The sequence below is a fragment of the Sebastes fasciatus genome, chromosome 19, assembly GCF_043250625.1.
Source record: "Sebastes fasciatus isolate fSebFas1 chromosome 19, fSebFas1.pri, whole genome shotgun sequence".
In the NCBI taxonomy this organism is placed as follows: Eukaryota; Metazoa; Chordata; class Actinopteri; order Perciformes; family Sebastidae; genus Sebastes; species Sebastes fasciatus.
This window is the reverse complement of record NC_133813.1, coordinates 1412798-1436189: the sequence shown is the minus strand read 5'-3', so window position 1 is coordinate 1436189 and position 23392 is coordinate 1412798. Positions and strand designations below refer to the sequence as shown.

General features: G+C 39.6%; 3 protein-coding genes across 8 annotated transcripts; 2 read left to right on the top strand and 1 right to left on the bottom strand.

The window, feature by feature from the left end:
• zcchc9 (zinc finger, CCHC domain containing 9) lies at positions 1-5382 on the bottom strand. Its single transcript, XM_074617844.1, has 7 exons — positions 5249-5382; positions 3353-3487; positions 1740-2162; positions 1420-1570; positions 1243-1335; positions 1093-1161; positions 1-247 (listed from the first exon to the last, which is right to left on the bottom strand). Exons 3-7 carry the CDS (start codon positions 2139-2141, stop codon positions 135-137), a joined length of 828 nt encoding a protein of 275 aa, XP_074473945.1. The 5' UTR covers positions 2142-2162; positions 3353-3487; positions 5249-5382; the 3' UTR covers positions 1-134.
• On the top strand, positions 5265-9779 carry LOC141757388 (blastula protease 10). Of its 6 annotated transcripts, none has more exons than XM_074617839.1 (10): positions 5265-5402; positions 5474-5515; positions 5610-5675; positions 5777-5826; positions 7018-7087; positions 7221-7335; positions 7497-7669; positions 8719-8800; positions 8904-9055; positions 9555-9779. In XM_074617839.1, the coding sequence occupies exons 1-10, from the start codon at positions 5351-5353 to the stop codon at positions 9764-9766; spliced, it is 1014 nt and encodes a 337-aa protein (XP_074473940.1). In that variant the 5' UTR covers positions 5265-5350; the 3' UTR covers positions 9767-9779. The 6 variants fall into 6 exon arrangements, with proteins under 6 accessions (XP_074473940.1, XP_074473941.1, XP_074473943.1 ...); XM_074617840.1 differs by having other exon boundaries at positions 5313-5402; positions 5474-5524; positions 8904-9025; XM_074617842.1 differs by having other exon boundaries at positions 5313-5402; positions 5474-5524; positions 8904-9045.
• Positions 9780-11648: 1869 nt separating this feature from the next.
• LOC141757553 (alpha-2B adrenergic receptor) lies at positions 11649-15975 on the top strand. The gene is made up of 3 exons (XM_074618106.1): positions 11649-11948; positions 13604-15521; positions 15572-15975. Exon 2 carries the CDS (start codon positions 13726-13728, stop codon positions 15178-15180), a length of 1455 nt encoding a protein of 484 aa, XP_074474207.1. The 5' UTR covers positions 11649-11948; positions 13604-13725; the 3' UTR covers positions 15181-15521; positions 15572-15975.
• The last annotated feature ends 7417 nt before the right edge of the window (positions 15976-23392 follow it).

The window sequence follows — 23392 nt, the reverse complement described above, 5'->3', positions numbered from 1 at the left end:
TATAGAGCGGAAAGGTTTTATTGAAAGGATCTTAAATATACACAAAGAGAACCAGTTATTAGAGTCCAGAGGCTGAGGAAGATGAAGAAGAAGAAGAAGAAGATGAAGAGTCAGAGTGATGGAAGAGCTGCCGATCAGAACTTGACCACTTTAGTCTGTTTGGGTTTGGGTGCCTTTACGGGAATGTGGACGTCTTCGTGGTCGGCGCTCATGTTGTTGGACATCCAGGGAACCGTCACCGAGTTCGCTGGAAGGACACAAACTAAAGGTTAGTACTCAGATTAGGGATGCTAATTTAAAAACATTCTTTTAACCGATTATCACATTTTATTGTATTTAATTTGTGTAATTTGATTATATTTTATTAATCACCTATTGTATTGTATTACATTTGTATAATTTTATTGTTTTTATTAATCCCTTCTTTTGTTTTTCATTTGTATAATTGTAGTGTTTTATTTTTATATTATCTAATCACCTATTTTATGGTATTTCATTTTGATACTTTTATTATATTTTGTTATTTTAATAATCACCTATTTCGATGCATAATCACATTTTATTGTATTTAATTTGTATAATTTTATTTTTTTTAATTTTAGTTTATTAAATAAATATGTATAATATAATAATCCTGTGTGCAATTCACGGGAGTTGAAGTTCGCTTCCCTCTTGATGTGAATGCGGCATAATAAACCTGATATTGTATTTTATATAAATGTAATAATAAACCTGATATTGTATTCTATATAAATGTAATAATAAACCTGATATTGTATTTTATATAAATGTAATAATAAACCTGATATTGTATTTTATATAAATGTAATAATAAACCTGATATTGTATTTTATATAAATGTAATAATAAACCTGATATTGTATTCTATATAAATGTAATAATAAACCTGATATTGTATTTTATATAAATGTAATAATAAAGCTGATATTGTATTTTATATAAATGTAATAATAAACCTGATATTGTATTTTATATAAATGTAATAATAAAGCTGATCTTGTATTTTATATAAATGAAACCCTGCAGGAGCTCTGAGGACGCCGGTTGAAGACGGAGACAGAGGAGACTCACTTGCAGCCTGATGTTCTGGACAGTCCTTCTGAAAATGTTCCACCGAACCACAAACCCGACAGGAACCTCCTGCAGAAACAACCCGTCATTTAAACCGGAGTCAAACAGGATAAATAAACTACATGATGAGATGAACGTGTGAGTTCGGACCTTGTGCATAAAGTCCTTTAGGATTATCCGGACAGCCTCGAGACAGGTGGCCCGTCTTACCGCAGATGAAGCACTTAGCGTAGGGGTGTTCACCTGAAACACAGAGAGGAATATTAAAGGTTATTATATTAATCCATCACAGACATCCAGCTGTGGGAGCGTCCACGCCGTCCTCACCCAGAGCCGGGTCCACTTTAGCTCGACATCTCGTGATCTCGTGCTCGGTGGAGCCGCAGCGGTAGCAGATGCCTCGGCCCATCTCCTCGTCCCGGTCGGCCTCCGGACAGTCGGCCAATCCGTGACCGGGCTTCCTGCAGTTAAAACACAGCTGGAGGAGGGAAGGACACGAGGAGACAAGGAAGGAGGGAAGGAAGGATGAGTCTCCTGAGTGATTTCATAGGTTAAGACAGATGATGAAATGATTTCAGTCCTGATCGTGGGACCAACGTCGTGTCACGCTGACAGTTTCTGCTCAGACGTTCTGATGAATCACTCACCATGTTGTTCTTCTTGTTGTCCTGCCTCTTCACCCGTCTGTCCTCTCTTCTTCTGTCTTTCTTCAGGGCCGTCTCCAACTCCTCCCTGAACTCCTGCTGCTCCTCCTCCCGTCCTCCTCTTCCTCCTCCTCCTCTTCCTCCTCCAGGCAGCCGCTGTCCGCTCTGCTGGAGGAACTCCATGAAGCCGTTGACGTCATCGCTGACGTAGTCCTTCTTGGGTCGGTTTGGTTTCTTCACAGCTGATCCGGCAGGATCAGTCCCTCTAAGACGGTCCCTCGGAGGTCCTCCTCCTCCTCGTCCTCCTCCTCCTCGTCCTCGTCCTTCTCCTCTCAGCTCAGTCCATGGAGTGGCCTCAGCTGGTTTGTGTTTATGGATGTTGTTGGCTCTCGCCCACCTCGTCATGTCTGAACCTTCTGACTGAAGCTGAAGAGAGAAAAGATGAATTTCAGGAGGAAACAACGAGAGACGTTACAGCTGTGACCAGAACAGCAGCTCTGAGATAAATGTACTTAAAGTACTACTACGGTAAAAGTATTCATTGTGCAGTAAAATATACTTGAAGTACTTAAACTACATTTAGCTTACTTACTTTTACTTTTACTGCTTTAAGTACATTTTACCGACACAGCAATACTTTAAGTACTTATACTACATAGCTGAAAATACATACATACTTTTACTTTAAGTACATATTACTGCACAATAAATACTTTTGACTTTAATTACTTTAATAGTGAAACACTGACAGGGAACATTTTACTAACACATCAATACTTTTACTTTAAGTACTTTAACTACATTTATACTTACATATATTTACTTCAGTACTTTTACTTGTAGTAGTTTATTGTCAGTGTGGTTTTAGTACTTTTACTCTTGTTGCTCCACCACTATAATAGTTATTATATACTTATGTGATTTATAAGTCTATAATTATTATTATTATTATTATATTAGTTTAAAACACAAAACTAACGTGACTGAAGCTGACTGCAGTTGTTGAATTTAATTGTCGTTTAAACACCGTTAAAATAAGTTATTAAACAACAACAACAACAAGTTTAGGTAAAAGTATTCACTGTACAGTAAATTATACTTGAAGAACTTAAACTACATTTAGCTAACTCTTACTTTTACTGCTTTAAGTACATTTTACTGCACAATGAATACTTTCACTTTAAGAACTTTAACTATTTTATACTTACATATATTTACTTCAGTACTTTTACTTGTAGTAGTTTATTGTCAGTGTGGTTTTAGTACTTTTACTCTTGTTGCTCCACCACTATAACAATAATTATATACTTATAATGTGATTTATAAGTATATCATTGTTATTATTAGTATTGTATTAGTTTAAACACCGTTAAAATAAGTTATTAAACGACTAAACAACAACAACAACAACAACATCAACCTGTCTCTGACGTTGTTTACTAATGAAAGCATGTTAGCATGCAGCTAAGCTATCTGAATCGCAGCCTGTTATCTGAACTAAAGTCATCGTTTCCTCCACTAGAGATGAACCTACAACTACAGAGATGAACATGAACTCTCCCTACAGAAGATAGCGTTTATAAAGCAGATGGATATGAACTAAAAACAGCGTGTACCTTCTCAGATGATGTTCACTTCAGCACGTGTTGCTATTTATCCCGGAAGTGTTCGCGTCTTCTTCTTCTTCGTTGTGTTTACAGTCGGACCGCCGGAAATGCTCCACAGCGCCTCCTGCTGGATCCTAGTGTATACTAATATATAATATATAATATAACTACTAGACATGTTCACACTAAACATATTATCGGTTTCAAATGTAGAACTTATGATATAGAAATATATAATTTCAAAATATTTTATTTAATTCATTCATTCATTCTCACTGTGCAATATCATTTCCACTTGTGCAATTTTGTTAATAGTCTGTTTATTGTCAATACTGTATATACTGCTTCTATTTTTATACTTCCTTCTGTTTAAATGGTTCATATTTTGTTACACTTTGTTTAGCTCTTTTTTTTACTGTGTTAGCTGATGCATCTTGTTATTTTTTTTGCACTATCCCCTTTGCTGCTGCACACTGCAAATTCCCCCACTGTGGGACTAATAAAGGAATATCTGATATTATCTTAAATATGAATGCAATCATTTCTGCAGTCCATGTTAAATATTAAAGTTTAATTCTGGTACATATACAAAAATATATATATATTTAAATAAAAAATATGCCCATTATCAGGATTTTTTAGAGCCATTTGTACATAAACCTGATTTCAAAGAAAGTAATGGTGCTTTTGTGTGCTTTTTTGTAGAGAAACACAGTTGTTATATGGAGGACAGAGCCTGCCAAAATATTAAATAGATAGATAGATAAATAAATAAATAAATTGAGAAATGTATGGAGAAAAGAATACAGAAATAAATACGTTTGGGGGAATAAATAAGGGGGGAAATGCAAAGAGAAAATCGTGCATAAATCAATAAATCAATGAATGAATAAATAAAAAAATAAAAAAATAAATGAAACAGAGCTAAAAGAGAGACTTATATGTTAGCGTTGTGTTCACAGCTATGGAGGACAGAACCTGCCAAAATCAAAAACAAATAAATAAATAACTAGTTAAATAAATAAATGTCATTAACTGTAGTAAAAATAATATTAAAAATAAATGTAGCCATTACTTAATTGATAAAATGTGACGTAAATTGATATTTCTATTTTTATCTGCTTATTTATTTATTTATCTTTGTATTAATTCCCTTACCTATTTTCTCTTCTGTTTAATTTTCCTTTTTTATTTGTTTCTGTATTTATTTTTTATATATATTTGATCTATTTTGAATTTATTTATTTATTTTTATTTATTATTTATTTATTTATGCATGATTATCCCTTTGCATTTCACCTCTTATTTATTTCCCCAAACTTGTTTATATCTGTATTCCTCTTTTTTTATTATACATTTCTTTATGCATACATTTAATGACATATTTATTTATTTACCAGGTAATTTATTTATTTACACAGCCGCCTCTGAGTGGCCAAAAAGAAATCAGTCAATGCAGGTTTATTGTGATTAAAGTGTTATAAAATATAGTTTTTTCGCCTTTTTTTTTTCTTGTAAAAATAAAAACTAAATATTTGATATTCATATCAGTATATGGTGATAAGCAATGAGTCATGGAAGGAAAAGAAGGTAAATTATAACATTAATAATTCAATATAAGTGCCCCGTAACACCAGGAATGCAGCCATTATTAATATTATTAATTCAGCAAAATGTACTTAAAAGCATCACGCAGAGGAGCCTCTGTCAGACTGGTTTATTGTTCTATTATATTCATTTATTTATTATTAATGCAGAAACCTTAACATGTCTATTTTATGTACTGTTGCGTATTTTAATCCATAATAATGCATCATATTTTAAAAACTAATATTGTGTTTTTGTATGATAAACCTGTAGAGTAACTTCAGCTGTGAAATAATGAATAAAAAGTAGAATATTGACCTCTGATGTGCAGCAGCAGGAAGTGGTTTCAGTTTGTCTGGAGCTCACAGCTGATTTTATTTAATGTGACTAACGAGGAGGTGAACTCATCAGTCTGACAACATGCTGCTGCTGCTGCTGGCTGCGCTTCTGAGTGTTCAACCTCCTCAAGACGGTAAGGAATCAGCAACGTTTGATTTGGAAAAGCTGATTTTTCTCTCATCTCTATGTGTGTTTTTTATTTAGTGGCCTCCGGTCCTTTACGGGGAGCGACAGAAGGTACAGGAGGTACAGAAGGTAAAGGCTGTGGTCTGATTAAAGTCTGGATCCATCGACATGTCGACATTCATCAGATTTAATATATGAAAGTGTGTTTTAACAGCGTCTCAGGAGGACTGGTTCACCAGGGCGCTGCATTATATGGAGTCCAACCCAGAGACTTTAAAAGGTCAGCATGTTATCTGACAACATGGATTTAATATTTGCAGTCTGGAAGAAAAAGGAACATTTGTATTAATATTGTTTTTCTTTTATCACATTTTGAAACAGAGCTGATGACCAAGAACTACGCCGTGCTGGAGGGAGACATGGTGCTGGCTGTGAGTGACACTTTGAATAGTTTTAACTTTAAGGTTATTTATTACGTTGGAGGACTTGTTAGGGACAGATTCAACAGATGTCCTGAATGTTTTTATAGATTAAATAACTACATGTGAAGTGAAAGGAGTCGCATAGAGAATTATTGTTTTGTTTTATGGCTCAAAACTTTGCTGTTGTTGGTTCAGCCAAGAACTAAATGAACCAGCACAGCGCTCAAACTCTGGATGGATTTATTACTGAAAGAGTCCAAAGAGTCAGAGGCCCCCCGGCCTTCAACTACAAAATGTCACTCAAAGAGACGCAGACCAACCAGGAAGACACTCAAAACGACTACAAAGAGACACAAAACAAATACAAAGAGACACAAACCAAATACAAGAAGACATAAAGCACTAACAAAAAGACAAAAAATAACTACAAATAGACACAGAGCGACTACAAAGAGACACAAAGCGACTACAAAGAGACACAAAGCGACTACAAAGAGACACAAAGCGACTACAAAGAGACACAAAGCGACTACAAAGAGACACAAAGCGACTACAAAGAGACACAAAGCGACTACAAAGAGTGACAAAGCGACACAAAGCGACTACAAAGAGACATAAAGCAACAACAAAAAGACACAAAGCGACTACAAAGACACAAAGCGACTACAAAGAGTGACAAAGCGACACAAAGCGACTACAAAGAGACACAAAGCGACTACAAAGAGACACAAAGCGACTACAAAGAGTGACAAAGCGACACAAAGCGACTACAAAGAGACATAAAGCAACAACAAAGAGACACAAAGCGACTACAAAGAGACACAAAGCGACTACAAAGAGACACAAAGCGACTACAAAGACACAAAGCGACTACAAAGAGTGACAAAGCGACACAAAGCGACTACAAAGAGACATAAAGCAACAACAAAAAGACACAAAGCGACTACAAAGACACAAAGCGACTACAAAGAGTGACAAAGCGACACAAAGCGACTACAAAGAGACATAAAGCAACAACAAAAAGACACAAAGCGACTACAAAGACTCAAAATGACCATCAGTGATCGCCATCAAAAAGAGGCTTAACAACTCTAAAGTGTGTGCGTCTTGCTGCTCTGTAGGAGAGAGGTGATCAAACTCTGTTACAGCCGTTATTGATCAGTGTGTGATCACTTTATTATTGACGATGTGACCCGACAGAGTGACCGGAACGCAGTGGAGAGCATGTGGCCAACACAAGAGATCCCGTACGTCATCAGCCCAGCGTTAGGTAAGCAGTCTGACGTCAGACCTCTGGTCCACGCTTCTATACTCACAGGAAGATGTTATGTACTTTATGTACTTTATATACTTTATGTACTTTATGTACTTTATATACTTTATATACTTCATGTACTTTGCAGCCAGTCGGACAGACGACATCCTCTCAGCGATGGCGATGTTGTCTGAACACACCTGTGTGTCCTTCCACAAGAGAACCTCTGAGACCAACTACCTGCTGTTTGTGAAGAGCAGAGGGTAGGAACACTTTTAATATTACATAATGAAGAGGTTTAGTTGTCTCTATTAATTTAATAATCCTTTAGTAGTCATGAGCAACGAATGAGTTCAGCTCTAAATGTCTGAAACATGTTCAGGTAACATGAAAACCTTGTCTTTGTCTGCATCAACTGTTCTAGTTGTGCGTCATACGTGGGCTTCAACGGCGGGGAGCAGCCCGTGTTCGTCGGCCACCTGTGCGCCGTGGGAAACGTCCTCCACGAGATCCTTCACGCTCTGGGCTTCCACCACGAACACACGAGGGCCGACCGAGAACAGTACATCACGGTTCTTCCCCACAACATCATGGACGGTAACGTTCCTGTTCTTCATTTAGTTAAAGATCATCTCTAGACGTCTAAAAATACTCTGCTTTGTAATATATATAAATATAATAAATAAATAAATGTAGCAAAAATTATATTACAAATAAATGTAACCATTAATTAATTGATATAATGTAACAGAAATTGATATTTCTGTTTTAATTTGCTTCTTTATTTATTTTTTCTTTGTATTAATTCCCTTATTTATTTACTCTTCTGTAAAAATCTTCCCTTTTATTTATTTGGATTCATTTTTAAATTTATTTTGCATTTATTTATTTTTGCATTTATTATTACATTTTTGTATTTATTTTAATTTTTATTCATGCATGATTTTTCTGTATTCTATTATTTACATTTTTTATTCCCCAAACTTATTTATTTATGTTAATTTCTTTACATATTTCTTTTTACATTTCTTTATGCATTTCTGTCACTCAACATGTGTCATCATGGGGTCACGGTGCATGACTATATGCTAGCAAGCATTTAGTATATATAAAAATATAGTATATATGTAAAGAAAAGAATACAGAAATACCTAAGTTTGGGGAAATAAAAAAAAAAAAAAAATTCAAAGGGGTAATCGTGCAGAAATAAATTAATAAAAAAATACATTTAAAAATAAACATAAAATAAATAAATAATAAATGAATTTATAAATAAAAATAAATGTAAAAACTTGCCTGAGAATAGTCCCATTTTAAGCTTTCTTCAGTATCACAGTAATCCAGTGATAGTTGTCTGTACATCCATGAGTACACTGCAAACAGGAACTACTAAGAGATAATTCAGCATACTTTAAATGGAGCTTATTTACCAAAATGTAAACCAATAAAGGCATCTAGTTTAACTGCTGATTTGGCTTCAAACGAGTTGTGGTGTCACAAATCCTGCAGGTACGTCCAGGTGTTACTGAGATCTGACTTGATGCTCAGAGAAACTTTCCTCCGTCAGCAGACGAAAGAATTAAAACATAATCTGGAGTTAATTCATGTTTTGTTTTTTTGTGATGATGAGAGAAAATGTGTTTCAGGGATGGAGAGAAACTTTAAAAAACAAGAAGGCAAAACGTTCGATCTTCGTTATGACGTCACGTCTATCATGCACTACGGAAGGTAACTAGACACAAACACAGTTATCTATATATATATATATATATATACAGTATATAGATGTTTAAATGACTGTAACGTGTGTGTGTGTGTGTGTGTGTGTCAGTGGGTTTTTTTCAGTTAACGGTCTGCCCACCATCGTAGCCAACAGTGACATGGAGGACATGGGACAGAGGGTCAAAATGACGGAGACGGACATCGAGAGAGTTCGCCTTCTCTACGGCTGTGGTACTCTGTGGTGCTCTGTGGTGCTCTGTGGTGCTCTGTGGTACTCTGTAGTACTCTGTGGTGCTCTGTGGTACTCTGTGGTACTCTGTAGTGCTCTGTAGTACTCTGTGGTGCTCTGTGGTACTCTGTGGTGCTCTGTAGTACTCTGTGGTGCTCTGTGGTACTCTGTAGTGCTCTGTGGTGCTCTGTGGTACTCTGTGGTGCTCTGTAGTGCTCTGTGGTGCTCTGTGGTACTCTGTGGTGCTCTGTGGTACTCTGTGGTGCTCTGTGGTACTCTGTAGTGCTCTGTGGTACTCTGTGGTACTCTGTGGTGCTCTGTGGTACTCTGTGGTACTCTGTAGTGCTCTGTGGTACTCTGTGGTGCTCTGTGGTACTCTGTGGTACTCTGTAGTGCTCTGTGGTACTCTGTAGTGCTCTGTAGTACTCTGTGGTACTCTGTAGTACTTTGTGGTACTTTGTGGTACTCTGTGTGTATTTTAACTGAGAGTATTAATACATGAGGCCTTCTCATCTCTCCTCTTTTTACCAGACGCAGGGAGAAACGCCACGGAGAAGGGGAGCAGTGATGTGAAGGAGGCGGATGATGTAAACGATGTGGCGTCCACCGTCAGGACGAAGACACCGGAGGAAGATCAGAGCTCTGCTGCTCCGTCCCTGCAGCTGCTGAACGCCACCACTAGAGGACACAATGACACCATCAGAGATCAGGCCCAGACCCACCGCTGTATCAATAAAACCTAAATATATAAATATACATCCCAGACTGGTCTTCACTGGTTTCACATGACTCTACGGAGGACAAAACCTGCCAAAATAAAAAATAAATAAATGACTCCAGAAATAAATATGTCATTAAATGTATGCATGAAGACATGATGATAGAAATAAATGTTTGTGGGAATAAACAAAGTGTCCATATGCAACGGGAAACTCGTGCAGAAATAAATACATACATTTAAAATTATTTATATATATATATATAATATATATATAAAATTATTTATATATAAATAATTTTAAATTATGTATTTATTTCTGCACGAGTTTCCCGTTGCATATGGACACTTTGTTTAATCATGAAAATTATTTATGAAAAAGTTAAAAAATAATTAAATTTATGAGCTGATATATATATAATATATATATTAGACTTAAAACGACTACAAAGACTCAAATGTCTACAAAGAGACACAAACGGACTACAAAGCAACAATAAAGAAAGTCACGTCTACAAAGACACATAAACTGACCCGTCCTTCCGTCATTTAAACAATAGGAAGTTGAGCCGTAGAATGAAATGCTAAAGAAGTGAAAGGTTAAAGCTCCAGTTTGTGTGAGTTTCCGTCCTCATTCTGTCAACTTGAATCAACGTTAACGGACGCTTCAGTTCACTAAACTTCACTGTTTCATATTAAATGTCAGCGGTAAATGTCAGAGCAGCCGACCTGCATGACAATAAACTGAGCCGGAGTTAAAGATCCGGACGCTCCGAGTTACGCTACGAACTTACAGGAAACCTTGGAGAGGACAAACTGTCATGTCCATTTTCAAAGGGGTCCCTTGACCTCTGAGCTCCAGATCAGTGAATGTAAATGGGTTCTATGGGTACCCACGAGTCTCCCCTTTACAGACATGCCCACTTTATGATCATCACATGCAGTTGGGGGCAAGTCATAGTCAAGTCAGCACACTGACACACTGACAGCTGTTGTTGCCTGTTGGGCTGCAGTTTGCCATGTTATGATTGGAGCAGATTGTTTTATGCTAAATGCAGTACCTGTGAGGGTTTCTGGATCAATATCTGTCATTGTTTAGTGTTGTTCATTGATTTACAATAATAAATATATACATACATTTACATAAAGCAGCATATTTGTCCACTCCCATGTTGATAAGAGGATTAAATACTGGACTAATCTCCCTTTAAGGTTCATTTAGAACAAATACAAAATGTTTTAATCGATTGACCCTAATTTTTGTTATTACATTTTTAATAATGGAGCTGCTTTTAACTACTTTATATACAGTTAGATAGTTTAATCCACGTGGGTCTCAACCTAGGGGTCGGGCCCCTCCAAAGGGTCACCAGATAAATGTGAGGGGTCCTGAGATGATTAATGTTAAGTGATGATATTTGGGTTTTCTTGCACTTTGGGTCCCCGGCACCAAGTGCAAGAAAACATATTGTTTTTGCTAAGATTATTTTTCCGCTGGCGAGACCGCATTTTTGAGGCACGAAAACTCATGACAATTGGAATACGCATCAGAAACTTGAGTTCTGCAGTGATTGGACTTTGAGTTTTTTCAGACATTTTGGGACTTTTTTCAGACAATTTTTTTTTTTTAGGACTTTTTTTATTATTATTTTCAGACTTGTTGTCAGACATTCTTTCAGACATTTTTTGGACATTTCGGGACTTTTTTCAGATTCTTTTGAATTTTTTTTGACATTTTGGTTACTTTTTTTGACAGAATCAGAAGCCAATGAAAAGCGACTAAATGTGGAAGAAACGTCCTGAAAATAAAAAGACGAAACGTTTCTTTGCGTCAGTAAAAGTTCAATCCAGAAGGTTTGTGAAGCTGAAGCGCAGCCGGACAGTTTGGAGACCAGCAGCAGAAGAAGCTGCGCGTCAAAAGGCGCGTCGTCGTTGATCCGGTAACATCTCGCCAGTGTCTCCTCATCTCTCTCTGCAGACGGACCAACACCAGCGACCCGGACGAGGAGAGGAGAACCAGCATCATCCTCTCATAGAACCGGATTATATATGATCACATGAGCCCGCTGCTCGGTTTACCGGACGGACCGGCGGAGACTCACCGGACACTTTCATCCAGATTCTGCAAAAATCAGCGCAAGAAAAATTAAACTTTGAAAGTTCTTCACGTGAGAAGACGCAGCTGAGATGAAGACCTTGATGTCCCAGTAAGTGCTGTTTATTCTATAGATTATATAATAATAGAGTCTATAGTATAAACATCTGGATCTCTGTTCATTTTAATCAACTAAACACAGAGAATTAACCCTTTAACTGCAGCTGAAAGCAAAACGACATCAGTAAATAAGAGCACAGATAAAGATGATGAAGAGGAAGGAGCTGCAGAAATAGAAAATATATGATTTGATTCAGGATGAAGCTCATGTTGGACCTTCAGGATCAGGAACATGTTGTTATCTGTTCTAAATGAACCTTAAAGGGAGATTTCTAATTTAATTTAATCCTCTTATCAACATGGGAGTGGACAAATATGCTGCTTTATGTAAATGTATGTATATATTTATTATTATAAATCAATTATCAACACAAATCAATGACAGATATTGATCAGAAACCCTCACAGGTACTGCATTTAGCATAAAACAATATGCTCCAATCATAACATGGCAAACTGCAGCCCAACAGGCAACAACAGCTGTCAGTGTGTCAGTGTGCTGACTTGACTATGACTTGCCCCAAATTGCATGTGATGATCATAAAGTGGGCATGTCTGTAAAGGGGAGACTCGTGGGTACCCATAGAACCCATTTACATTCACTGATCTGGAGGTCAGAGGTCAAGGGACCTCTTTGAACATGGACATGACAGTTTGTCCTCTCCAACATTTAGTGTAAGTTTGGAGCGTTATTTATCCTCCTTCATGACCTGCTAGTCTGACCTGGTTGGTACCGATGGTTTCATCAGGTTTTATAGTTTCATTTTTGGGACTTTTTTTTCAGACATCTTTTTGACATTTTGGGGACTTTTTCTGAGACTTTTTTCAGAAATCTTTAGGACATTTTTAGGACATTTTGAGACTTTTTTCAGAATTTTTTAGGACATTTTTGGGACTTTTTTTAGAAATTTTTAGGACGTTTCTGGGACGTTTTTTTCAGACAGTTTAGGACATTTTTAGGACATTTTGGGGACTTTTTTTCAGAGGTTTTTCAGACATTTGTTGGACATTTTTGGGACTTTTTCTAAGACTTTTTTTGGACATTTTTAGGACTATTTTCTGACATTTTTTCAGACATATTTGGGAGTTTTTTAGATATTTTTTGGACATTTTTTGGGACGTTTTTCAGAAATCTTTAGGACATATTTTGGACTTTTTTCAGAATTTTTTTGGACATTTTTGGGACGTTTTTCAGACATTTTACCAGACTTTTTTGGAGAAAAACCTTCACACATTCACATATCTGGAGGTCAGAGGTCAAGTGACCCCTTTGAAATGGCCATGTCGCGCTGAGCGTCACGAAAAAAAAGGGAAATCGTATCCATGTACACGAATCATAACGATTAAATTTTGTGACTATTTCACAAACTGCCGTCAGAGGTCACAGACAAAACGGTTCACTGGTTTATCTTTACCAACGTTGAGTATCTTATAAACTGAGTTATTTTGATTTAAAATCTAAATCTGCAAAGTAACTAAAGCTGTCAGAGGAATGTAGAGTAGAAGGATAAAGAACCATCAAATGAAAATACTCAAGTGCTTTAATAGTTTGTCCTGAATGTTTATGTGTGAAAATAATATAAATATAGAAACTAAAACATATATGTAATATTTCTATGTTGACCATAACCCGTGTCTCTCTCGTAGATCACATGGCTTCCCGTTGATCCCCCTGTCGCTCCTCTAACTGGAGAAGAACCAGTCCCTCGATGGTTCTCCACAGAAACCTTCAGCCGTCCGTCGCTCTGTAGGTTTCCCCGGTCGTCACCATGGCAGCCGTCCCAGACGCCCCCTGCCTGTCGGAGCTCGGCGGACTCCCCAACCGGAACATCAGCCTCGTCTCCGGCGCCCGACCCTGCAACCGGAGCACCGCCAGGACCTCGCCTTACGGCCCGCAAGCCACCGCGGCCTTCGCCATCGCCATCACTTTCATGATGGTCCTCACCATCGTCGGGAACATCCTCGTCATCATCGCCGTCCTGACGTCCCGATCCCTCAAGGGGCCTCAGAACCTCTTCCTGGTGTCGCTGGCGGCGGCGGACATCCTCGTGGCCACGCTCATCATCCCGTTCTCGCTGGCCAACGAGCTGCAGGGCTACTGGGCGTTCAGCTCCATGTGGTGCGAGATCTACCTGGCACTGGACGTCCTCTTCTGCACCTCCTCCATTGTGCACCTGTGTGCGATAGCGCTGGACCGCTACCTGTCGATATCTCGCCCCGTGTCCTACGGCGCCAAACGTACCCCGTCACGCATCAAGGCGGCCATTATCATCGTGTGGCTGATCTCTGCGGTTATTTCTTTCCCTCCTCTTCTCACGCTGGACAAGAGCGAAGGAGGTGAAGAGGTGTGCGAGCTGAACAACGAGCGCTGGTACATCCTCTACTCCACCATCGGCTCTTTCTTCGCCCCCTGTGTGATCATGATTCTGGTGTACGTGAGGATTTATCAGATCGCCAAGGAGCACACGCGCTGCCCGCCGGGACGGAAGCAGAAAGAGGCAGCAGGAGGAAACGCCAGCGCGGGAACCAATGAGCCTCCGGTAAAGTTATCCGAGCAGAACGGGGATCAAGGAGGTACGGCGGGCAGCCAACGGGAGGAAGTCCTGCCCAAAATGTCTGGCTCTGATTCCACCCCGTCATCGCTTCAAAACCCGCCTGAGAACGCCGCGAGCCAGGTCCAAAAATCCACCTCAATCCCCCAACGTGGCAGCCAAATCCTCTCAGCTGTCCCCCACAGAGAGTCCGGCGACAACTCGTCCAGCTCCGGCTCGGAAATGGGCGAGGAAGGCGTCAAAGAAGAGACGAACGAGGCAACAAACAGGAAAGGGTTCAGAGTCCAGATGCTGAACCTGGCCTCCAGGTACAAAACCACCATGGCCACACCGTCCGGCACCAAACTGGTACCCGAGGAAACGCCGAAGATTCAGGGGACGCCCGCGTCCCGCCGCAAAGCCATGGTGAACCGGGAGAAGAGGTTCACCTTCGTGTTGGCGGTGGTGATGGGAGGGTTCGTGATCTGCTGGTTCCCCTTCTTCTTCTCTTACTCTCTTCAGGCGGTGTGCCCCGAGACCTGCAGCATCCCCAACCCCTTGTTTAAGTTCTTCTTTTGGATCGGCTACTGCAACTCCTGCCTCAACCCGGTCATTTACACCATCTTCAACAACGACTTCAGGAAGGCCTTCAAGAGGATACTGTGCAGGGACACCAAGGGGACGTTCTTCTAGAGGAGGACAGGTTCATCTGAACATAAACATCTTTCTGTATTTCATCGACCTTCTTCGGCATCAACACTTTTAGGAGGAAATTGTCTCCTTGATGTGTGTCTGAACGCTGTCAGCTGAGTCAGAGCAGCGCCCACAAAGAGGGATGTTTCAGAAAAGCCACGGTCAAGTGGCCGAATCAATTATCTTTAATGTTATTTAAGAATACGGCGTAATTGAATATTCAAAGACTCTGAAGAAGAGTGATTTGATTACATGTTGAAACGGAAGTGGAGAGGATACAGGGTCAGTAATTTGAAGTACGAATGATGTGTGTGTGTGTGTGTGTGTGTGTGTGTGTGTGTGTGTGTGTGTGTGTGTGTGTGTGTGTGTGTGTGTGTGTGTGCATGGGGAGTAGAGGAGGGCTGCCCTGAGGGGTCTGACTGGAAGAGAACAAAAACCACTAAGTGTCCTTTATCGGAGATAAAATGGCCACTCAAGGAACACGAGATCAGAGGAAATGTGAGCGTCGTCTCGTCTTCTCGGTCGCTTCCCTCGTTGTAAAGCCGCGACCCCGGGACGAGGTCACGATGACGGACGGAGCTTTTTATTCCCGAGTCTGTTGGATGTTACGCCTCTCTCTGGGAATATCTCATTAAGGTGATCGCCGGAGAAAACTAGAGCAGGAGAATCAGCAGCGTCTCTCTCTGCTTCTCTTAATCTCTTATCCACTGCAGGGAGTCGGTGGAGGAATGTAACTAAGTACATTTACTCAAGTACAAATCAGACAACACAGTCTAGTCTGGGAATTTTATCTTTTTGATTCGTGTGCATTGACACGAATCTCCCTTTTTTTTTTCTTGTGACGCTCAGCACGACTTTACACAACATATTTTTTTGTGCTTTTTCCGACAAATGTCCAGCAACACGTGATGCACGGGTCAATTTACGCTTCAGTCTTTTCAAAATAAAACTGCTTAGTTAGGTTTAGGAAAAGATCGCAGTTTGGGTTAAAATAACTGCAGAAGTGGCGTAACTTAAGTACGGAAGTTACGTGACAAAAACGACTTAGGTTTAGGAAAAGATCACGGTTTGCTTTAAAATAACTACGGACGTGTTGTAACTTAAGTACGGACGCTACGTGAAAAAAGATACTTAGTTAGCGTCAGGAATAGATCGCGGTTTGGGTTAAAATTATACCAGAAGTTGCGTAACTTAAGTACGGACGTTACGTGACAAAGCCTACATAGTTAGCTTTAGGAAATGATCGTGGTTTTGGTTAAAATAACATTGGAAGTGGCGTAACTTAAGTACGGAAGTTACGTGACAAAAACAACGTAGTTAGCGTCAGGAAAAGATCACGGTTTGCTTTAAAATAACTACGGACGTGTCGTAACGTAAGTACAGAAGTTATGTGACAAATAAATCAACGTTGACTTCTGGCCTCACACGGGGCACCAACAGCGTTCTGCTGGTGAAAGTCTGGTGTTTGTTTTTTTTGTTTTTTGTTTTTTAAAGTTATTTTTTTGGAGAGATTTTTCAAGCATTTTATTGATAGGACAGTGGATAGAGTGTTGGAAAGGGGGAGAGAGAGAGGAATGACATGCGGAAAGGACCACAGGCCGGATTCGAACCCGGGTCCACCGCTGCTAGGACACAGCCTTGGCAATACATGGGCGCTCGCTCTACCGACTGAGCTAACCAGCCGCCCAAGTCTGGTGTTTTTTGACCCCCCCATCCAACCCGACCTCCTCCATACGTGGCGTTCGCCGCTCTTTAAACTTCCCGGTTCACGATTATGTGGATTACATACTAATTGATTTCATAGCTGACGTGTCTTTGTGCACGAATCAATACATTAAATTCCGTGACTATTTCACAAACTGCTAAATTAGAGGTATTTACATGTTATGCTACTTTATTCTTCTACTTCATCTCAGAGGTAAATATTGTACTTTTTACTCCACCACATTTATTTTGACAGCTTTAGTTACTTCCTGTCCAGTGAAAACCAGGTATCTCCAGATGAGTTGGAGTTGAATATTTGTGATAAACTGAAGGATGAAGTGAAAATCCTCCTCCCTCTTAAAGGATAACTTTAGTATTTTTCAACCTGGACTCTGTTTGACCATGTTGCTGATGTCAAAGTGACTGATGGGGACGCCTAACACGGTTTGAGATTGGTCCATTATTGAGGGAGAACGCTGCAGACGCTAAACACTGATCGCTTGGTGCCGTTTACGTCCACTAAAAGTGTTTATTTTCACCACAGACAGGCTCAGATTGTTGTTATAGGTGTCTGAGAGTCGGAGAGGAGAGCGCTGGTGTTGTCAGAGTTTGTCGTATTTGAGAACAGAAAGCGTAGCTTCATGTTATCTAAAAGATTTTCAATGTCATGGCTGAATATTTAACACAACGTGGATACGACGCAACGTTTCCGAACGAGACTTCTCAGAGCGAACAGACGGACCGGATCAGCTGAAAGGAAAGAAAAAGGTTTTATTTCTCTGTAGGGTTCTTTCCATAATGTTGTTGAACACTTCGAATAACCATCCGAGCCTGTCGGCGGTAAAAACAAGCACCTTAAATCTGGAAATACACAACGTATGATTTTAGACATGTTGTGTAACTCCTGCTTCTACTGTACGAGTAGATTGTTTACGATGTAAAGCCAAAGCTCACGATTCATGTGCTCACAACGGACAAACACGTGACGATCTGATAGACCATGATGCATTGCTGCAGATTAAACCTGTCAACAGGATATAAAGGAGTTATAATCCAACATTAAAGCAGCAGTAATATGAATCCAGAAACATCAGATAGATGATTCTTGTACTTCAGTGAGTGTTTTGAATGCAGTACTTGGAGTATTTTCAGTGTGGTATTAGTACTTTACTTCTTCCACCGCTGAGTTTTATGTTTTTTTATTGACTTATGAGCAATATTTATTGAACCAGGACGGCCAGTGAGCTCGGTATCGTTTCCAGTGAGCTCCCTGCCAAAGCAATACAGACTGTATGTGACCTCAACGCTGACCCCGACGATGAGCAGAATCCCTGATGAAGACGCTCCTCCTCCTCCTCCTCCTCACCACTCTGAACTCGTGTGTGTGTGTGTGTGCGTGTGTGTGCGTGTGTGTGAGCTGCATGTATTTTTCCATAGATGAACTTCTTCTATCTTGTAGAAAGCCGATAGAAACGTGCTTGACTGCAGCATGGAGTACTGTAAACACATGTAAGATAACACTGGTCTTGTACAGAATATAATGACCTTCAACATGAAACAGTGTTAACATGTTATTGTTTTAAAGTCCAGCTGAAATTAAATTGCATGTTTTTTTATCTGCTACCGATCCGCTCCGTTAATTATCCGTTAAATCCGACATCCACACTGATACCTTTTAGGGTTTTTTTACGCGTAGGGTCGACACTACTACGCCGTTTTCCAGCCCTTAAAACGCTGCTGCCGCTGACGTTGTAGTGGCTCAGTTTTAAAGCTGGCGTGAAGATACTGGTATCATATGAAACTAAATATGTCCAAAAAAATCCCAAAAATGACCAATAACTTTCCAAAAAAGACGGAAAAAAGGCAGAAGAAAAGTCTGAAAGATTTAATTAGAAAACCTGATGAATCCATCGGTACCAACCAGGTCAGACTAGCTGGTCGTGAAGGAGGTTAAATAACGCTCAACACTTACACTAGATGTTGGAGAGGAAAAACTGTCATGTCCATTTTCAAAGGGGTCAAGTCATAGTCAAGTCAGCACACTGACACACTGACAGCTGTTGTTGCCTGTTGGGCTGCAGTTTGCCATGTTCTGATTGGAGCAGATTGTTTTATGCTAAATGCAGTACCTGTGAGGGTTTCTGGATCAATATCTGTCATTGATCTGTGTTAATTGATTTACAATAACAAATATAAACATACATTTTGCATATTTGTCCACCAAAAAGTGTGCGATTCATTGTGACTGAATATTTGAACGGCCCTCGTCTCGATGCTTCGTCTCACTTCATTTCAACGCTAAAAATAAAAACAGCTTTTTAAAATCTTTTAAACTTGTGTGATTTCAGTTGGACTTTAAAGTTTAGAAGACTTACCTCTCGGTGTATCTACTTCCTGTCTCTGCTCCCGTGTTGTCGTGCCCCAGGGCCATGCTTTTATTTTGAAATCTCTTCATATTAAGGGTTTGAATAAAGGAGGCGGTGAGACGATGTGAACACTGATGGTTGTGGTTTCAGAGGACGGTGGGGGGGATCGACCGCGAGCACTCACAGAATAATGGAATCAAGACAATTCAGCGCCGCTGCTTTCTGTCAGGAGGATTCTCTTCGTCTGCTTCGCTGACCTTCGACCTGAATAAAAACTACTGACGTGGATCTAGAACAACGGGTCCGGTAGACCTCCTGTCAGCAGCGTGTCATCACACAGCACATAATTCACCACGTTAATACCAGACATCCTGAAACTATCTGTCACATTAGAGGTGATAATGAAGTAATTACCCAGTGCTGTTTGATAGCTGTGAACTACGAGCTGTTGTTTCCGTCCTGCGGTGAAGACACACTGATTGATCTGAACATGACTAACGCTGTTAAAGTGGTTTCATTTAGTGTAATTAGGACGGCTCTGATCATCTCCTCATGTTCTGTCTGCTGGAGCTTTTTAAACACATTTCTATTTTTATTTAATTCCCCGTGTACGACGGGATATTAGAGCCACACGGAAGGGAACATAATCTGAGATTTCAACAATAAAGTCTTTGTATTATTGAGAATAAAGTCTGAATTTACGAGAAAAAAGTCCTTTCCTCCTCCCACAAAAGAGGCAATTACATAATATTACGACTTTTTCTCGGTAAAATTCTGACTTTATTTATTCTTGTAATATTACGACTTTATTCTCGTAAACGTCCGACTTTATTCTCGTAAACTTCCGACTTTATTATCATAATATTACGACTTTATTCTCGCAAACTTCCGACTTTATTCTCGTAAACGTCCGACTTTATTCTCGTAATATTACGACTTTATTCTCGTAAACTTCCGACTTTATTCTCATATTACGACTTTATTTTCTCGCAAACTTCCGACTTTATTCTCATATTACGACTTTATTCTCGTAAACGTCCGACTTTATTCTCGTAATATTACGACTTTATTCTCGTAAACGTCCGACTTTATTCTCATATTACGACTTTATTCTCGCAAACTTCCGACTTTATTCTCGTAAACTTCCGACTTTATTCTCGTAATATTACGACTTTATTCTCGTAAACTTCCGACTTTATTCTCGTAATATTACGACTTTATTCTCGTAAACTTCCGACTTTATTCTCATATTACGACTTTATTTTCTCGCAAACTTCCGACTTTATTCTCATAATATTACGACTTTATTCTCGTAAACATCCAACTTTATTCTCGTAATATTACGACTTTATTCTCGTAAACGTCCGACTTTATTCTCGTAATATTACGACTTTATTCTCGCAAACGTCCGACTTTATTCTCGTAAACTTCCAACTTTATTCTCGTAAACGTCCGACTTTATTCTCGTAAACGTCCGACTTTATTCTCGTAATATTACGACTTTATTCTCGCAAACGTCCGACTTTATTCTCGTAAACTTCCAATTTTATTCTCATAATATTACGACTTTATTCTCGTAATATTACTTTATTCTCGTAAACGTCCGACTTTATTCTCGTAATATTACGACTTTATTCTCGTAAACGTCCGACTTTATTCTCATAATATTACGACTCTATTCTCCTAATCTCAGGTATTTATTTGTTTCCCTCGGCGTGGTCCTAACACTCCGTCGTATCTTTGTGTGCGACAGTAAAACGTGTCCTTCCTCCCAACGGAACCAGAACTCTGAACAGCTGCAGAAACTCAGAAGAGTCCAAACATCATGAAGTCCTCGGGCGTTAAATGATCTCACACTGAGCTGGAGGAATGTTAACGGAGTAGAGTATTATCTTCATTCTGTATATTTATGATGGCAGCTTCATAGCTCCGAGGTATATTATTATGCTATTGGATTTTTAATGTCTTTTTTATGATGCCATATTAAGCTTCACGTCGTTCGTCTCCGTCAGTCACGATGCTCAGCAGAGCTTCAAGAATCTGACGACATCCCTGAACTTCAGCTGGAAAACTGTTAATGACCTCTATCATATATATATATATATATATATATATGATAGAGGAAACCAACATATGGAATAAGAGAATACACTCCAATAACAACTTACAAGACTAGAATCTGAATATCATAAACAGAGAGCAGCAAATGTGTCTTTGTCTTTATGTCTATCATATATATATATATAAGGTTCAAGCATATATATATATATATGCTTGAACCTAAGTTAGTTTTCCCTTACCCTAACTAAGTGGTTTTTTAACCTAAGTTAGTTTTCCCTTACCCTAACTAAGTGGTTTTTTAACCTAAGTTAGTTTTCCCTTACCCTAACTAAGTGGTTTTCTTGCTACTGCGGACGTTTGCATGGCGTACAAAAGACAAGCGAAACTTGATTCTTATTATTAGTAGGGTTATTATATCTGCTAATGACGGTAGAAGGTTTGTTTCTATCTGCATACGACATGGTCAATACAGCCTGATCAGATATTTACATTTCATTCTCCAATGAAACGTTTCCACCTTGAATATTCCCGTGATTTTGCATCCCTAGTCAGTCCCTTCCCTAGATACCACACACTGCTGTATGTGCGTGTCAGTGACAAGGACTCGGTCGCTGTACGTTACACCTCAGTGAACTCACAACGACACGGGAGGCAAAGTGCAGAGTGAATAATTCAGTTCTCTGACATGTTGATGCTGCTCGGCCGTAAAGACTGTCTGTAGGGCATTATTTAAAATGACATAAACAGTCCCTCCTGTAAACCAGCAGGCTGAGATCCAACTACGACTAAACATGTATGACGTGTTTCTGTGGTTATTTAAATTAAATATAAGATTCACATGAACATACAGAAGCAGAAATGTTCACAACAATAAACAGGAAGAGTCTCAAGACAGAAGAGGAGAACATGTAGAGCAGAAGAGAACAGAAGAGAACAGAAGAGGAGAACATGTAGAGCAGAAGAGAGCAGAAGAGGGAGAAGAGAACAGAAGAGGAGAACATGTAGAGCAGAAGAGAACAGAAGAGGAGAACATGTAGAGCAGAAGAGAGCAGAAGAGGGAGAAGAGAACAGAAGAGGAGAACATGTAGAGCAGAAGAGAACAGAAGAGGAGAACATGTAGAGCAGAAGAGAGCAGAAGAGGGAGAAGAGAACAGAAGAGGAGAACATGTAGAGCAGAAGAGAACAGAAGAGGAGAACATGTAGAGCAGAAGAGAACAGAAGAGAACAGAAGAGAGCAGAAGAGAAGAGAAGAGAGCAGAAGAGGGAGAAGAGAACAGAAGAGAACAGAAGAGAGCAGAAGAGAAGAGAAGAGAGCAGAAGAGGGAGAAGAGAACAGAAGAGGAGAACATGTAGAGCAGAAGAGGACAGAAGAGAACAGAAGAGGAGAACATGTAGAGCAGAAGAGGACAGAAGAGAACAGAAGAGGAGAACATGTAGAGCAGAAGAGGGAGAAGAGAACAGAAGAGGAGAACATGTAGAGCAGAAGAGGACAGAAGAGAACAGAAGAGGAGAACATGTAGAGCAGAAGAGGACAGAAGAGAACAGAAGAGGAGAACATGTAGAGCAGAAGAGGACAGAAGAGAACAGAAGAGGAGAACATGTAGAGCAGAAGAGGGAGAAGAGAACAGAAGAGGAGAACATGTAGAGCAGAAGAGGACAGAAGAGGAGAACATGTAGAGCAGAAGAGGAGAACATGTAGAGCAGAAGAGGGAGAAGAGAACAGAAGAGGAGAACATGTAGAGCAGAAGAGGACAGAAGAGAACAGAAGAGGAGAACATGTAGAGCAGAAGAGGACAGAAGAGGAGAACATGTAGAGCAGAAGAGGACAGAAGAGGAGAACATGTAGAGCAGAAGAGAACAGAAGAGGAGAACATGTAGAGTAGAAGAGAACAGAAGAGAACAGAAGAGAACAGAAGAGAGGGAGATGAGAGGGAGATGAGAAGACGTCAAGCTGTCTGTGTGTTAAACACAGTGGTTAGCTTAGCTTAGCATAAAGACTACATGTCAGTGAATGTGACCGTTGTGATCTTTAAAGGTGTTAAACGTTGAACAGAGCTAGGCTAGCTGTTCCCCTCCACTTC